At 44.6% G+C, this 14,553-nt stretch overlaps 1 protein-coding gene across 3 annotated transcripts in view; it reads left to right on the top strand.

Moving 5' to 3' along the window:
- LOC108935698 (WSC domain-containing protein 2-like) overlaps positions 1 to 14,553 on the top strand; it is a 47,086-nt gene that overhangs the window by 19,398 nt on the left and 13,135 nt on the right. For all 3 annotated transcript variants that reach the window (XM_018754509.2, XM_029252893.1, XM_018754527.2), the window contains 3 exons: positions 3,209 to 4,088; positions 12,097 to 12,211; positions 13,896 to 14,080. In XM_018754509.2, the coding sequence (XP_018610025.1) occupies positions 3,728 to 4,088; positions 12,097 to 12,211; positions 13,896 to 14,080 (661 nt within the window). In that variant the 5' untranslated portion in view covers positions 3,209 to 3,727. The remainder of the gene's footprint in view (positions 1 to 3,208; positions 4,089 to 12,096; positions 12,212 to 13,895; positions 14,081 to 14,553) is intronic.

Below are 14,553 nucleotides of genomic sequence, written 5' to 3'. Positions count from 1 at the left end.
CGAAATCCAGAAGCTGCCCATGGCTCTCGGTTGCAGTCATGGAATAGAAGCCCAGGAACTTAAGCAATATTACAGAATATGTCCAACCGCTGTCGTAGTTCGCACGGAAAGGTGGTCCCGCGGAGGTTCAGTTCTGGCTCCGTTGTGGTGGAACGACTTCCCCCTCTCACTCAGAACTGCTGAATCTCCGTCCACATTTAAAAAGGGTTTTAAAACTCACCTTTTCCAGACTCACTTCACCCATCATCTCCTAAGTTCACGGACCATAACTTTACGACGATGCCCGGATAAACCTTTACGTTCATATGGTGGAAAGAAACAAACTGCACTTAAGAATCACACGTCTGCATCTAAGTGTCTCTTTCCTCTAATGTAATGAACGCATTGTATTTTCTATGAGATGTACGTTGTTTTGGAGAAAAGCGCCTGATAAATGGATACATGTAAATGTAAATATGAGTGTAAAGGGGACCGCAGGCTATAGAGCTCGAGAAAAGTTCTACACAAAGCTGTATCCTTTAGTGAAACGCGGTGTGTGGAGAAATATTCCGCGCAGCACATCGCAGCAACCTGTTCCATTTGGCCTCCACGTGGAAGAGAAGGATGACCAGAAGGAGCAACGGATCCCCTCCCGTCTCTGAGGCCGAGCGTGAAACTCCGGTCTTTCGCGAAGACCTCAAACTAAGAATGAGCCGCTCGATTTGACTCGGTGGCGCCAATTAAAATCTCTCCGGAGAACTTCAGTAATTTAGTGTTTTGCCGACGGTGCCGGAAAATATTGACGGTGAGGAAAATTTGCAGCCCGTCTCACGCTGTTAGTTTCGCCCTCTTCGTGAGCTTCTGTAATGAGATTAAAACCATATTGAAAATGTGCAGCTTTTACATCGGGATTTAATGTGCTTGAAATGTTAATGTTTACAATTTACTTTTAAGTTTCTTATTATTTTTTGCTATTTATATAATAATAATAATAACAACAATAATAATAATAATAAGAAGAAGAATTTCTTCTTCTTTTTCTTATTCTTATTATTTTATTGATAATAATAATAATAATAATAATAACAACAACTTACAATTTTCCTTATGACTGGAAAAAAATCCCGTGTACCTTGATTTGAGGACAAGGTTGACGTTGATTTTCATAAAATCCATAGAAATGTTTTCATTTGCATGATGAATTTACCGTGACTGGTAACTAAATGTAAAATGCAACCGACCAGTACTTTGTAAGTTTAAGAAGCGGCCGTCGGGGATAAAATGGTGAGCGGGTACTGTCGGCAGGCCGTGTTGATGTTCGTGATAAATGGCTTGTAGGGGAGGACGGCATTAACTGAAAATAGAGCTGCTGACCGGGGCTCTGAATCACACGGCGAACCATCACCAGCGAGACACAACGGAGTCCGAAAGGCTCTCTTGCAGAACCCCGTGCAAGAAACCAGCTTCATAACGTCACGGCGACCGTGTCCTCCTAAGACCTGAGATAATAACGGAAACCTCCTGGAGTTCGGTGACTCGCTTTACGTTTATGGAGCTCATGGATCCAAATATCAAAGTCAAAGTGGCTTTATTGTCATTTCAACCATATGCAGCTGGTACAGCGTACAGTGAAACGAAACGGCGTTCCTCCAGGACCGTGGAGCTACAAAAAACACAAAGCTACTTACAAAGGACTACATAAAGTGCACGTGTGCAAAACGGCACAAGACAGTACAGTAATTACTAAAGAAAAACAATAAACACAGTGAAAAACATAAGATATATGCTATAATATATAAAATACTATATATAATAAAAAATACTATAAATACATCTTTTATATTGATTTATATTATTATATTTTATGATATTACTATAATAATTTAATTATAGTGTTTATAATATTATATTATACTGTGGCACATAGCACTGTGGGTTTGGAGGGGGTGAAGAAGGACGCGGAGGCAGCATTCATTATGAACGATTTATTAGAACACCAGCACCAGGGAAATAACACTCTTTGTCCAAGTACATACTAATAGTTTCTTCCAGGACTGTCACCTAGAACCAGCCAAGCCAGTCTCTCTCCATATGGTCGTAGGCATAGCCACCCCATCATTTTTCCCCTAAGTGCCCCCAGTGGTTACACACACTATGTACAAGTTACCCACAATGCAACTATTTTCACAAAACATCTTCTCACCTAAATATCAGTAACGTGGGTCGTTACAATACTGTTGTGTAATAATAGTGGTGGCACAGAGGGTTTGGCCGGGTCCTGTTCTCTGATGGGTCTGGGGTTCGAGTCCTGCTTGGGGTGCCTTGTGATGGACTGGCATCTCGTCCTGGGTGTGTCTCCTCCCCCTCCAGCCTTGCACCCTGTGTTGCCCGGTTAGGGTCCAGTTTACCGCGACCCTAACCCAGCAACTGCTCAGGACAAGCAGTTTCAGCCAGTGTGTGTATTATATAACAAATGCTATAATAAAATAATGTAGCGTGTTCTAATAAAATGCTATAAATAATTTATATTTTATAATAAATATTTTACTTTTATCATAGTATTTATTATATTCTAGTATAATGTAATAAATACTATAAATACTATACTATAATAATAACTACATGTAATAAAATATGGTAGTTGCCCAATGCGACTGCAGCGTACGGAGCGTTTTCTCCATCTTTGCTCTGAATGGACTTCCTGCACATCACTTATTTTTAATGTCTCCATAAGCAGCTTTGAAAGAAGAGCCTTCTGTTTGGTTTTCTATGAAAGCAAATGCCTTGCTGTGAGATGGTCATTCGGTCCCCGCCGGTGAAGCACAATTTCACAAAAGGTCTAATGGCAGTGATTACGCTTTTATATGTAAGGCATTGATTGCCTCATTGTGGGGCCTTTTCCGACTTAATGCATCATAAAGACAAGAGCCACGCTAAAAAGTGTCAATTCACTTTAAGCGCTCTACGTTCGGGGAGATTGCTGCAGGTAATTACAGCTTTCTTCTACCGTTTTTCTCTTTTTTTTTTTTTTGCAATTACTGCCTTCAGCTATTACACCATGAATAACTAAATGAACCGTGACCGTTCTTTGGGGGATCGCTCTTCCAGGTATTCTTAGCACTGTTGCCTGTATGATGTTGGAAGTCCTGAAGGGGATTTGTCCTTCTGTTTGTGTTGATGACAAACCAAGAAACGCTCTTCCAAGTTATCGAACCTGTTCTGCCTCCAGATTGCGGAGCTTCGCTGAAGAGCGGCGGACGTTGGGACCGGCCTACACCAGGCAACCGTGCTCTACAAAGTCTTTACCAGCATTCTGTGTAGGAGACCACAAGTGGACCAAGACATCCCAAGTGTGTGAAGCTTTGAGCAGCCACTGTTCTCCGTTTTTGAAACCCTTGTTGGTTCAACCCACTCAAGTAGTCGCTGTGAAAGTGACAAAGCCATGTGGTCGGGAGATGGATACCAGTAGGACACCAGTGGGACACCTGCTGAACTTGAGTTGTACGGGAACTATCAGTTGGTCCTTCTTAGACATCTTTGACTTCACGACAAACGCTCAAAGTTTTCTTTATGTATTATTGGACTGACCTTTATTTCTCATCTGACCTGTTGATTTTGATGACTTCCTGACTATTGTCGTCAGCTCGTTCGGATACTTGACAGAGCCGCTGGCCTTCGGCAGGCACGGGCCTCACGTTGCGTTTGCTTGTTTCCTTGGTGACATGTCTGAGTGGCACCGGGGCGTGGGATGGCCCGTCTCATGCTGAAGCTCCGCCGCTATGTCCGTCGTAGACCTCTCCGCTTCCTATTCTTTGTCCTCCTCTACCTCTCGGCTGGGGGTAGCCTGGTTTTCCTGCGTTCCGGGGAGACGGTTGTGGGCCATCAGTGGCCTGGTGCAGAAGAAGGACGCGTGGCCCCTGAGGGACAGGGCTTTGGGCTCATCAGCCAGGTTTTCAGGGAGGGCTGGAGGCCGCCACAGAGGTACGACCCACCTTGGCTGAAACAAAAGTCCCAGGAGCTCTCCAAGCGGGGGCGGGAAGGGGACCGTGCTGTCGGCTGGAGCCGTGCCTTGAAAGGGCGAAGCTCAAAGGATTCAGAGGAAGGACGAGGTGAGTGACAACGTCTTCGATGACACCTTCGCGGTCTCCGTGCTGCCTTGGGTAGCTTTGCTGACCCCGTGGAAACGAAGACCAAAATGTCCAGCATTCACAAATGAAAATGATAATTTCATTAGATGTACGGCCTAGTTTTTCTGTCGATGTTTCCAACCTCTCACCGCAATCCCTTATTTCTTTAGGTTTTCTGCATGTCGTCTACGCTTTCCTTTAGTTCGGGTTGAAGTGCGGCAGCCAGTGGCCCTTTTGCTGTTTGACAACTCTTGTTGTCTGTCATATTTCCCCTGTGTTCTCACTCCCGCTTCCTGCACCGCTGACAATGCTCTCTGCCTGACCACACGCAACAGTGATGCAATGATCAAGTCTTTGCGTTCACGGATTTCAGGAAAAGGTCCGGCCGAAAATAGAAAGGGCTCTTTTCCACAAACAAGAGAAAACAAATGACGACAGCGTCTGTGTGCCTCATCTCATTTCCCTTCATTAGCCCAAACTCCGTTATGCTGTGTAATCTCTGCATCCCAGACAGAGGCGATGGCCACGGGGGGTCAAGTGGTGCAGGCCAGAAGCCCCCTTGCTTTGCTTCTTCATTAAAGGTTCTTTGCAGCAGCTGCACCCACATAGTAGGGAAGCCAGGGAAGGTCAATGAGCCTTTGAAGAGGCAGGAGCAGCAACGGGGGTCATTCGCTTGGTCGGCTTGGCATCCTCACTTCCGGGTCACAGACACAGTGTTCAGTTTGTTCTTTGGGCCAGCATAGTAATCATCTCAGTCCTTTATTTTCTTAGAGCTGTGCTGGATACAGTTTGTAAGTTTGTTTACATTTAGTCATTTACCAGGTGCTTTTCTGCAAAGCAACTTCCGATTAACTCTATGTAGTGTTATCAGCCCACACACCTTATTCACCGCGGTGACTTACACTGCAGGATACACTACTTACACTGGGTCACTCATCCATACATCAGTGGAACACACACACACACACACTCTGTCACTCAAACACTATGAGTGAACCTGAACAGCATGTCTTTGGACTGTGGGAGGAAACCAGAGCACCCAGAGGAAACCCACACAGACACGGGGAGAACACTGCACACAGCCTGATTGGGGATCGAACCCACATCCTCTCACACCACCCAGATGCTATGAAACAGCAGCACTGCTCGCTGTGTCACCACTGTTCTGTTCCATAATTAAATTGCATAGGTGAGAATGAAAAACTCGCCTTAAATGCACAGAAACTGGCGAAATAGCATGATTAAGGTAATCATGGGGGTTTTTGGGGTTACGGTTAAAATTCTGACAAAAGCAAAAGTGCAGCTACAGTAACGCAGTGCTGTAATAATTTTGTCTTAGATTAACTTTCCAGATTCATGTTATTAATGTGGCTTGATTGGCTTGTAAAAATAGTCCATAATGTGGCTTTCATAAAGCTGAGATGTTTTAAACATTTATTTGTTGATGCGAATTAATAATTGTCTATGAGCAATATTTCGTATTAAGTCTGTGCAGATGTTGTTCACCTTACACAGACGTTTATTTCAGGCTTGTACAGGGAATTTTGTCTTAATTTAGAAAAGTTTATACACTGAACTCTTGAAATTAGGGCCCCTAGCAAGCTGGCCAGTACCTTGTTTGTTCTAGCTCTTATTACACATGGTTATGGCATTATGATGGTGAAGGCGATGGATCTGCAGCAGCCGAAAAAGGAACTGCAGAATGTTTCAGTTCACGTGTCACAATAATCACTTCCGGGGGAAATGCTCACTGGGCAGAGCTCCTCCGCTCTGAAAAGAGGACATTTATGGAAATTTATGCTCCACTTTCCCTTTCTCAAATCACTGGCTTTACTCCCTGTGCACATGTCCATGGTCCCACATGCTGAGTGGCGCTGGCTGTCTTTGTAAAATACATATTCATTATCTACGGAGGAATAATCCTTCGGAAAACATCTGTGTCGTATTATTTGCATGAAATGATTGACTCATCAGTTTGGCACAGTTCTTGCAGTTTTGCTGAACTATTGCCATACTGGTTATTATGGGGGAGGCATGGTGGTGCAGCGGGTTTGGAAGGATCCTGCTTTCTGGTGGGTCTGGAGTTCGAGTCCCGCTTGGGGTGCCTTGTGATGCACTCGCATACTGCCCTGGGTGTGTCCCCTCTCCCTCCAGCCCTGCGCCCTGTGTTGCTGGGTTAGGCTCTGGCTCGGGACAAGCGGCTTCAACCAATGTGTGTGTGTGTCTGTGTGTGTGTGTGGTTATTATTGGGCTGGGGTATTGAGGGGCAGATCGCTATTCGGCACCATATCTAAAAGGGATGCAAACTGTGTACTTGATGGTGAGCTGGTTGGAGGTGATGACAGAATTTAGGTCCCGAATACAGCTGGTTGCACGTGTGGCTGGTACAGTCATAAATGTGTATGACCTCTGCTTTAGCTGTTAGGGGAGCAATCTGGTGACTGGCCTGTTCCACAAAGAGCATAGGATGACACTGCAGCCAACAATCTGCTTAATTTAGGGAAACTGCTGCGAAGAATGCTGCATGGTTATGATTTAGGTAATTGCAGGCTGCAGGGAATGGTTCTGAACCCTGTTTTGGCTTATAATCAAATTCCGGCATCCCTCGATTTACGAAGTCCTTTTATACGAATTTACTGTATAATGGCTCTTGGCTTTTGATACCTAATTTTCGATTTATGGAATATACAAATCGGTATAATGGAAAAAGTATTAAAAAAATTTAGGTACAGTGATACAGTCATGCTCCACTTAACAATGTATACGATGGTGGTCCCATAACATTGTAATGGAGCTGAAAAATTCTTATCGACTAGCCATGTTGTATCTGTTGTAGCGCAATGTGTTACTCATCTGTTTGTGGTGGTGTGACTCATCCAGAGCATCTTCTACTCCTGCAAGCTGCATTCATGGTAAGTGCCCTATACAGGTGTGCCATTTTTGACATTTATTCATTTAGCTGACACCTTTCTCCAAAGCAGCTTACAGGGTTAAGGATACAATTATTTACCCATTTATACAGCTTTGTCATTTTACTAGAGTGATTTAGGGTAAGTACCTTGCTCAAGGGTACTATAGCCAGAGGTGGGGTTCAAACCTGGGACCTTTGGGTCCAAAGACAGTAGCGCTAACCACTACACTACTGGCTGTCCCATTTTTATCTTTCATACCGTATTTTTACTGTACCTTTTTTATATTTAGTTATGTTTAGATACATGTAATACATGTATAGTTACCACTGTGTTACCTTTGCCTGCAGTATGTAGTACAGTTACATACTGTACAGGTTAGTAGCCTAGGAGCAATAGGCTACACCATATAGCCTAGGTGTGTAGTAGGCTATACCATCTAGGTGTGTATAAGTACACTCTGTGATCGAGGCTATACCATCTAGGTGTGTATAAGTACACTGTGTGATCGAGGCTATACCATCTAGGTTTGTATAAGTACACTCTGTGATCGAGGCTATACCATCTAGGTGTGTATAAGTACGCTCTGTGATCGAGGCTATACCATCTAGGTGTGTATAAGTACACTCTGTGATCAAGGCTATACCATCTAGGTTTGTATAAGAACACTCTATGATCGAGGCTATACTGTCTAGGTGTATAAGTACACTCTATGATGTTCGCACAGCAACGAAATCGCCTAACGACGCATTTCTCAGAACGTATCCCTGTCGTTAAGCGATAAATGTCTGTACTAGAGTTGGCCTGTCTCCATCCAGGTCACTGCATCCTATTGCTGTGTTAGGAATGTGAGTGTTGCTGTAAACGACTGGGGCATTATGGAAAGTGTATGAGATTCCACAGGTGAGTCTGTCGCCATAATGGGTGTGTTATTTAATTGAATGATTGAGACAGCAGAGCAATTAGCAGGAGAAGCGTATATGATGGTTTTAAGGGTATGTTTGCACATTTTTCCAGCAATGAGCACGTTTAGAAAGTTTTACACAATAAATGTGACATGTTCAGTGGATCCTTGAATGAATTATTGCTCATCCTCTGGAGACCTGATCAGTTAAAAAGAAAAATGTGAGTTACCCCCAAGCAATATATTTGTAAAAATTGGTTTGGGGTTTTCGGATGGGCTGAGAATTTCCGTCGGAAATATTAATTTTCTCATTAAAAAAAAGAGAAATAGGCTTTGAGTATCTGAAATTTCAATATCCACACCATTTTTAGGAACAGATTGATTCCATAAATTGATGGATACCTGTGCATTGTTCACTGGCGCTTTGCTCCTTGCAGTTTATTCTGTGTGTGTGTGTGTGTGTGTGTGTGTGTGTGTGTGTGTGTGTGTGTGTGTGTGTGTGTCTGTGCCATTAAAAGCTGTATGTATTCATCACTCTCAGTAACTGCCTATCCAAAGTGATGTGCTGTTTTTTCTATTTAAAGGAGGGATTCTTATTTCCTGTATTTTACACAAAAGTTTGTTAAACTTTTATTCCTATTATTCCTAAAAAATTATTCATACAAAAATCACCAGATACTAAATACCGTACATGAATTCTATGTTTAAACCCTTCATTTTCTTTACCCTTCTACGATTTCTGACTTGACACCAAAAGGTTATTGATCCTTGGATATTGTGATGTTCCCTCCTTCTCGCTTGGATACACGTAACATTGTCACAGGAGCAGAATTGTGATGAAACGGGTTTTTCCTCTTCATGAAATAACATGTTCGGATGGATCGTGTCATCAAACAACCAACTGAACTGGAATTTTCAGGAATAAATAATGTTTTGAACATGTTTATTGACTTAGTCAGTGAGGAGCTGGCAATCAGTAGGTGTTTTTTTGGAGATTTTGTATTTTTTTTTTCAATCACTTCACCTTTAATGAAGCATTTTCATTTTCATTTTCAGAATTTTTAGCAAGTTTTGATTTCAGTGTAGTTTGAAGTTAATAAAAAATAAATGGTGCACTGCTAGGTAGTGGTGTCATGTCCAGGGTGGTCAAGATACAGCAGAGCATCATGACCCTGCGTTAGACTAGCAAATATTGGTAATAGATGGTTTAACCAGCTGAGGGTTTTTAGAACCCAACCTGTAGGTAAACGAAGGGACGTGTATTATTCCTTTTTTATTGTTTGCAACTGAGTTATGAGCAAATCGAGATCTTCACGGATTTATGGTGTCAACTACGTCTGCAAGTTGAGGTCCTAGTATATTTGTAAAGAGAAACTAAATCATGTCTATATCAGAAAAGGTTTAGATCCAAACTAGTCCAGACCAAAATGAGAAGGTGGCAGGGCGGGATTGACAACCCAGAATGAGACCTATAAAAATAAAGGGAAAAAATATGAAGCGCAATGAAATGTCCTTCTCCGCATTTGTAGTGTTCGTCCTGAAGGCTGTCACTCCTGGACCTGTGACACCCACCTCGGCACCACCTCCTCCTTCATGCGTGGTCAGTTGTGCACAGATCAGTGTGGTCTGACTTTAATGCAGCGAAGCTGAAAAGATCTTAATGGACTAAAAGAAAAGGGGAAAAAAGAGCTCAACGGACATCACTTCACTGCAGTATTTATTTTGCTGACTATGGGACTACTGGGGGGGTGCGGTGGCACAGCGGGTTGGTCCGGGTCCTGCTCTTCAGTGGGTCTGGGGTTCGAGTCCCACTTGGGGTGCTTTACAACAGACGGGCATCCCATCCTGGATGTGTCCCCTCACCCTGTGTGCCGGGCTAGGCTCCGGTGCCTCGGATGGGTGGATGGATGGGACTGCTGGTTGTGCAGATGTCTATAGAATAGATCACCTCCAGCACTGCTCTTAAAGGACCAGTCAACAGCTGGTGTTTGTAAATGATCGAGTTTTAATTAGTTGGCAGGGGTCTCTCCTACCCCCTGTCCTCCACCCTCCTGTATCACTAATAAATGGAGCACAGTCACTGTGTTCAGGGTGGTCTTGAAATTCCCCTATGAACAAGTCCCGTTCGACCCATTTTCCCGCAGATCCGGTTGCGAACCGGTCCGGTCGTGCGATCACGGCTCTTTTCTGCAAGACGCTCTAAGACGCACTTGGCCTCCCCCTCAACCTCGGTGCCTAGACGTTGTTACGGAGCTTAGCCAGAGCTGGCGAACTCCTGAAAAAGCCTGCATGTGAGATTACTTACTAGACCCTGGGACAAAGTGCACCCTTTGGGTACTTGTTTAGGGTCGCGGTGATGACTGATGGGTCGAAATCCAGTCCAGTTAGACAAATGTATAGTGAGTCGCAGTGCACAGCAGTGGCCTCCTGGGTTCTGGACATTTATTAATAGGATTTAAGCACAGAGCTCCTGGTGAGAGTGGGAGTCTGAAACTGTACATTACTCTGTGTCCATGGAACTGGATAATGGGTGGTTTCTAGAAGAAATCCGTCACTCAGACGAGAGAGACCACTGAAAGGGAATGAATTCAAAATGTTGGTTCATTAGTTTGCGCTAACTGCTTGTAGTGAGGAGGGTGGCGGAGGTCCGGAGCCTATCCTGTTACCACTGCGCGCACATGGGACAGGACAACAGTCCATCAGAGGGTAGCCACACACACTCACCCATTCTGATACTACATGCAGTTATATAGCATTGCCAAGTCACCTGACTTGCACATCTTTAGACTGTGATAGGAAACCAGAGCACCCAGAGAAAACCCCTGCCAAGAACATGCAAACTTCACACAGACTCAGCTGGCTTTGAACCTACAGCCAAGCAGCCCAGGAGGTGTGAGGCAACAGCACTACCCGCTGCACCACTGTGCTACTTGATAAATCAGATTCATGACAAGAGGTTTGAATTCAGTTCCCAGATGGAAAAAATTGGTTTTACTTTCGAGTTGCAGCCACAGCAACATCACATGGAGACCAGTCTTAGAACTTATTGATTGTACTACATAATTAGAGGATGGACAGGAGGTGTGTACGGTAAGCAAAGGATATTGATAGGTGACAAAGAAAATAAAAAAAGTGTACATATGTACATTTTATTGCGAGCAAATCTGTCAGAATTCCTTATTTTTTTATTCTGTTACTTTGCTCTTCCTGATTTTGGCTGGGAAACATTAACAAACTTAATTTCCTAAGAAAGATAATATCTTTTATGATGTACAGCTGTACGTTAATTACTTTTTTATGTTCACGCCTAAACTCAGAAGTGGCTTTGGTGCAAGTGATGTCTTATTCAGATGGTTTTCACATTATTTATTTGAAAATGCACAGGTGACTTTTTTAAGTGTGGAAGAAAAATGGTAGAGAAACTAAAATTTTCCGTTCGGAAGAATAAATCTTATTTCTGAATAAACTTTGTATATGGCTATTTCTTTCTGGTTTTTTTTGGACAGTTTGGACTGCTTTGCTTGACAGAGTAGATGAGCATCACAAATGTGGTTCAGGGAATTGATCTTGCATAAAGCTTACTGTTTAACACAGGTATTCAACCTCGTTGAGTTCAGTAAAAGGGAGGAGAATATTCCGGTACATTTTGAGACTTCGCCATTATGATATAGTAACATTTTGGCCTTTCGTAGACAAATACTGACAGTGTCCTATATGAGCTGTTTGGAGAAAATACATTTATTTATTTAGCAGACACTTTTCTCCAAAGTGACTTCCAACAAACTCTATGTAGTGTTATCAGTCCACACACCTTATTCACCACGGTGACTTACACTGCTAGATACACTGCTTACACTGGGTCACTCATCCATACATCAGTGGAACACACACTATGGGTGAACCTGAACAGGGTGTCTTTGGAGTGGGGGAGGAAACCAGAGCACCGAGCAAAAATCTACACAGACACGGGGAGAACATGCAAACTCCACACAGACTGAGTGGGGATCGAACCCACATCCTCTCGCACCACCCAGGTGCTGTGAGACAGCAGCACTACTCGCTGTAGCACCCTGTTGCCGTTCGAAGTAATGTAAACAAAATCAAAATGTTGTGGTTGGAACTTCCCCTTTGCACAAGCTTCTCGGGTTTCATCGCCCTCTTTGTTCTGTACCCTCAGCGACATACCTGGGCTGCTATGCTGACGACACCCACAAGAGGGCTCTCCGGGGGGCGTCCTTTTTCGACTACAAAAAAATGACCGTCTTCCGTTGCCAGGACAACTGCGCCGAGAGGTACGCCAACGTGGACACGCAGGAGTCGTGACAGAGCGCTGATTTGATTAGGAAAGATTATTTTTTCCTGTTCGGTCACAGGCGTTTGGCGGTCAAACAGGGCCCGCAGATCCCAACCATGTACCCTGAAAGCTTAATCTGTTACCTCCCAGAAGCATGACCGCAAGGGCCATGACTATGCGGGATTTGATGTGAACGTGACATAAATAGGTAGGAAAGCTTCAGAAATGTTTCTGCTTTAATAGGAATGCTCTCAAATCCAGTTTATGACTCCAAAGCCCAGCTTGTGCTATGAGGTCATTACCCATTAAGCACCACACGGTCGTAGAGTCTGTTTGGCCGCCGGGTTGAAGCCCACCTTCCTGTCGGCACCAAGGGCTTTATTTCTACCGGGTGTCCGTTTGCATCGGAAAACCTGCCTGCAAACACGTCTTAATCCGATTACGATCTTCTTTCGTTGAGGCTCCAGACGTCACTGACCTGCCTAGTTGTTCTTCTTGTCGTGTTAAAGTTCACTCGTTGACCGCTGGAGCCCGATCTCGGTCTCTTTCTCTTTTTCTCCTACATCCTATTCTGCCACTTTCACTTCTTATTCATTTCAGTTTTTTCCCCCTTGCTCATTTATGCTCCTTTTCTTCCTTTTAACACTGAGTCCATCTCCCATTACATTTCACCTTCTTCTCTCTTCCCCATTTTTTCTGCCCCTACCCACCCCCCACTCTATAACTCCGTCTTTACGCGTCCATCTCTCACGCTCTGTCCTCCTCCCTCGGCCTGTCCTTCCTTTCCCCTTTATGTTCCTCTGTCTCAGTCTCCTTCCTCTTCTCTGCCTCCTCCTCCTTCTTGCTCTTATTCTCCATCTCTTGTTCCTATCCGTTTTTTGCAGACCGTTCACCTGCGAATCCTCCATTACACCGGGCGCTAGAACATGAAGAATGACTCTCCCGTTCACCCCCCATCCCTATCTCTGTCTTGCGGTCCCTGGTTTACCCACACAATGCTGAGAGTAGCAGCTGATGAATAAATAAAGAAGCCAAGACAAAGAATGGGTGTAGATGATTGACAGGCTTAGGGGGTTTGGGGAAGGAGAGCGCAGAGCGACTGTCGCTCGGCTGTAGGCTGCTTCTGCTCACCATTATAAACCCAAAACGAAGGCCTCATATGGTTACTTGTTAGCAGATTGAAAGCAGAGAGGCGGAAATGATGGATTCAGGCACCTTGTAAACATATTGACTTGCAGTCAACGCCATCCTTATGAATCTGTTGAAGGTGATGCACTAAAGTCCTGCAGTGGAGCTGGAACGTACACGGGCACCTCTGGATGTAGAGTCCAGAGATGAATGAGCGCTGTCATTGGCTCTCGGATTGCATTATTCCACTGGGCGACCGGGATAAATAAGCTAAGTGCTTTACTTGAGCCGAGGTGACTAACAGAAGGCTTCGGAAACAAGAATGGGATGAAATCCAACTTCTAACAAACCGTACTGTCGAAAAAGGAGTCCGTAGCCCAAGAGCTGGAACGATTTGTTCAGCTCAGTTCAAGAGAGGCGAAAGGAATCGTTTTATGATCCAGTACATTGCACTATGTATCGGTTATCCACCGACGTGAAATGAACTATGTGTTGTTTTCCACTAACTGTTTTTTTGTGTTGCCCACCCCTCTTCTTGATGCCCCCTACTGCAGGGGTTACCTGTATGCAGGCTTGGAGTTTGGTGCAGAGTGCTACTGTGGCCACAAGGTGCAGGCTGCCAATGCCAGCGAGAGCGAGTGCAACATGGACTGCAAGGGCGAGCGGGGAAGCACCTGTGGAGGGGCCAACCGGCTCTCTGTCTACCGGCTGGAGCTGAGCCAAGAGTCTGCCCGTCGTTGTGAGTCAACCCCGCTGGGTGCCCTGCCGGTCCCTACCATGACTTGACAGCGGTCCACGTCTGCGCGAGTACTTTGACGTACATGAAGCAAGGCCTCACACACCCGAGTGTGTTTTTCTTCGCTCCGCATACCTCTAAGCCACCGCACAGCCTCGTGATTCAATTCGAACAAAAGCGGCCGCTACCTCCTCTGAGCGGAGGAACACGTGTTTCTCTCTGTGAATTTTCGAACCCGTTGTTGCTCAAGAATGGAGTAACTCCTGCGGTGAAGTCCGCGTTGTTGAGTCATTTCACGTCTTTTTCGCCGAGTTGCACATATTGCAACGCACTCCAGACCCGTAGTATTTCTGACCAGCAGCGTACCCCCCATTGCGGGACCGTGAGTGCCGCAGCAAGGGATTTCTCATCTGAGAAACATAGCTATAGTCAACACAGTAAAGCATAGATATATAACATGAATAAGTTAATAATCT

The sequence above is a fragment of the Scleropages formosus genome, chromosome 6 (genome assembly GCF_900964775.1).
Source record: "Scleropages formosus chromosome 6, fSclFor1.1, whole genome shotgun sequence".
In the NCBI taxonomy this organism is placed as follows: domain Eukaryota; kingdom Metazoa; phylum Chordata; class Actinopteri; order Osteoglossiformes; family Osteoglossidae; genus Scleropages; species Scleropages formosus.
The sequence above is the reverse complement of the archived record's forward strand: the minus strand, read 5'-3'. Positions and strand labels throughout refer to the sequence as shown.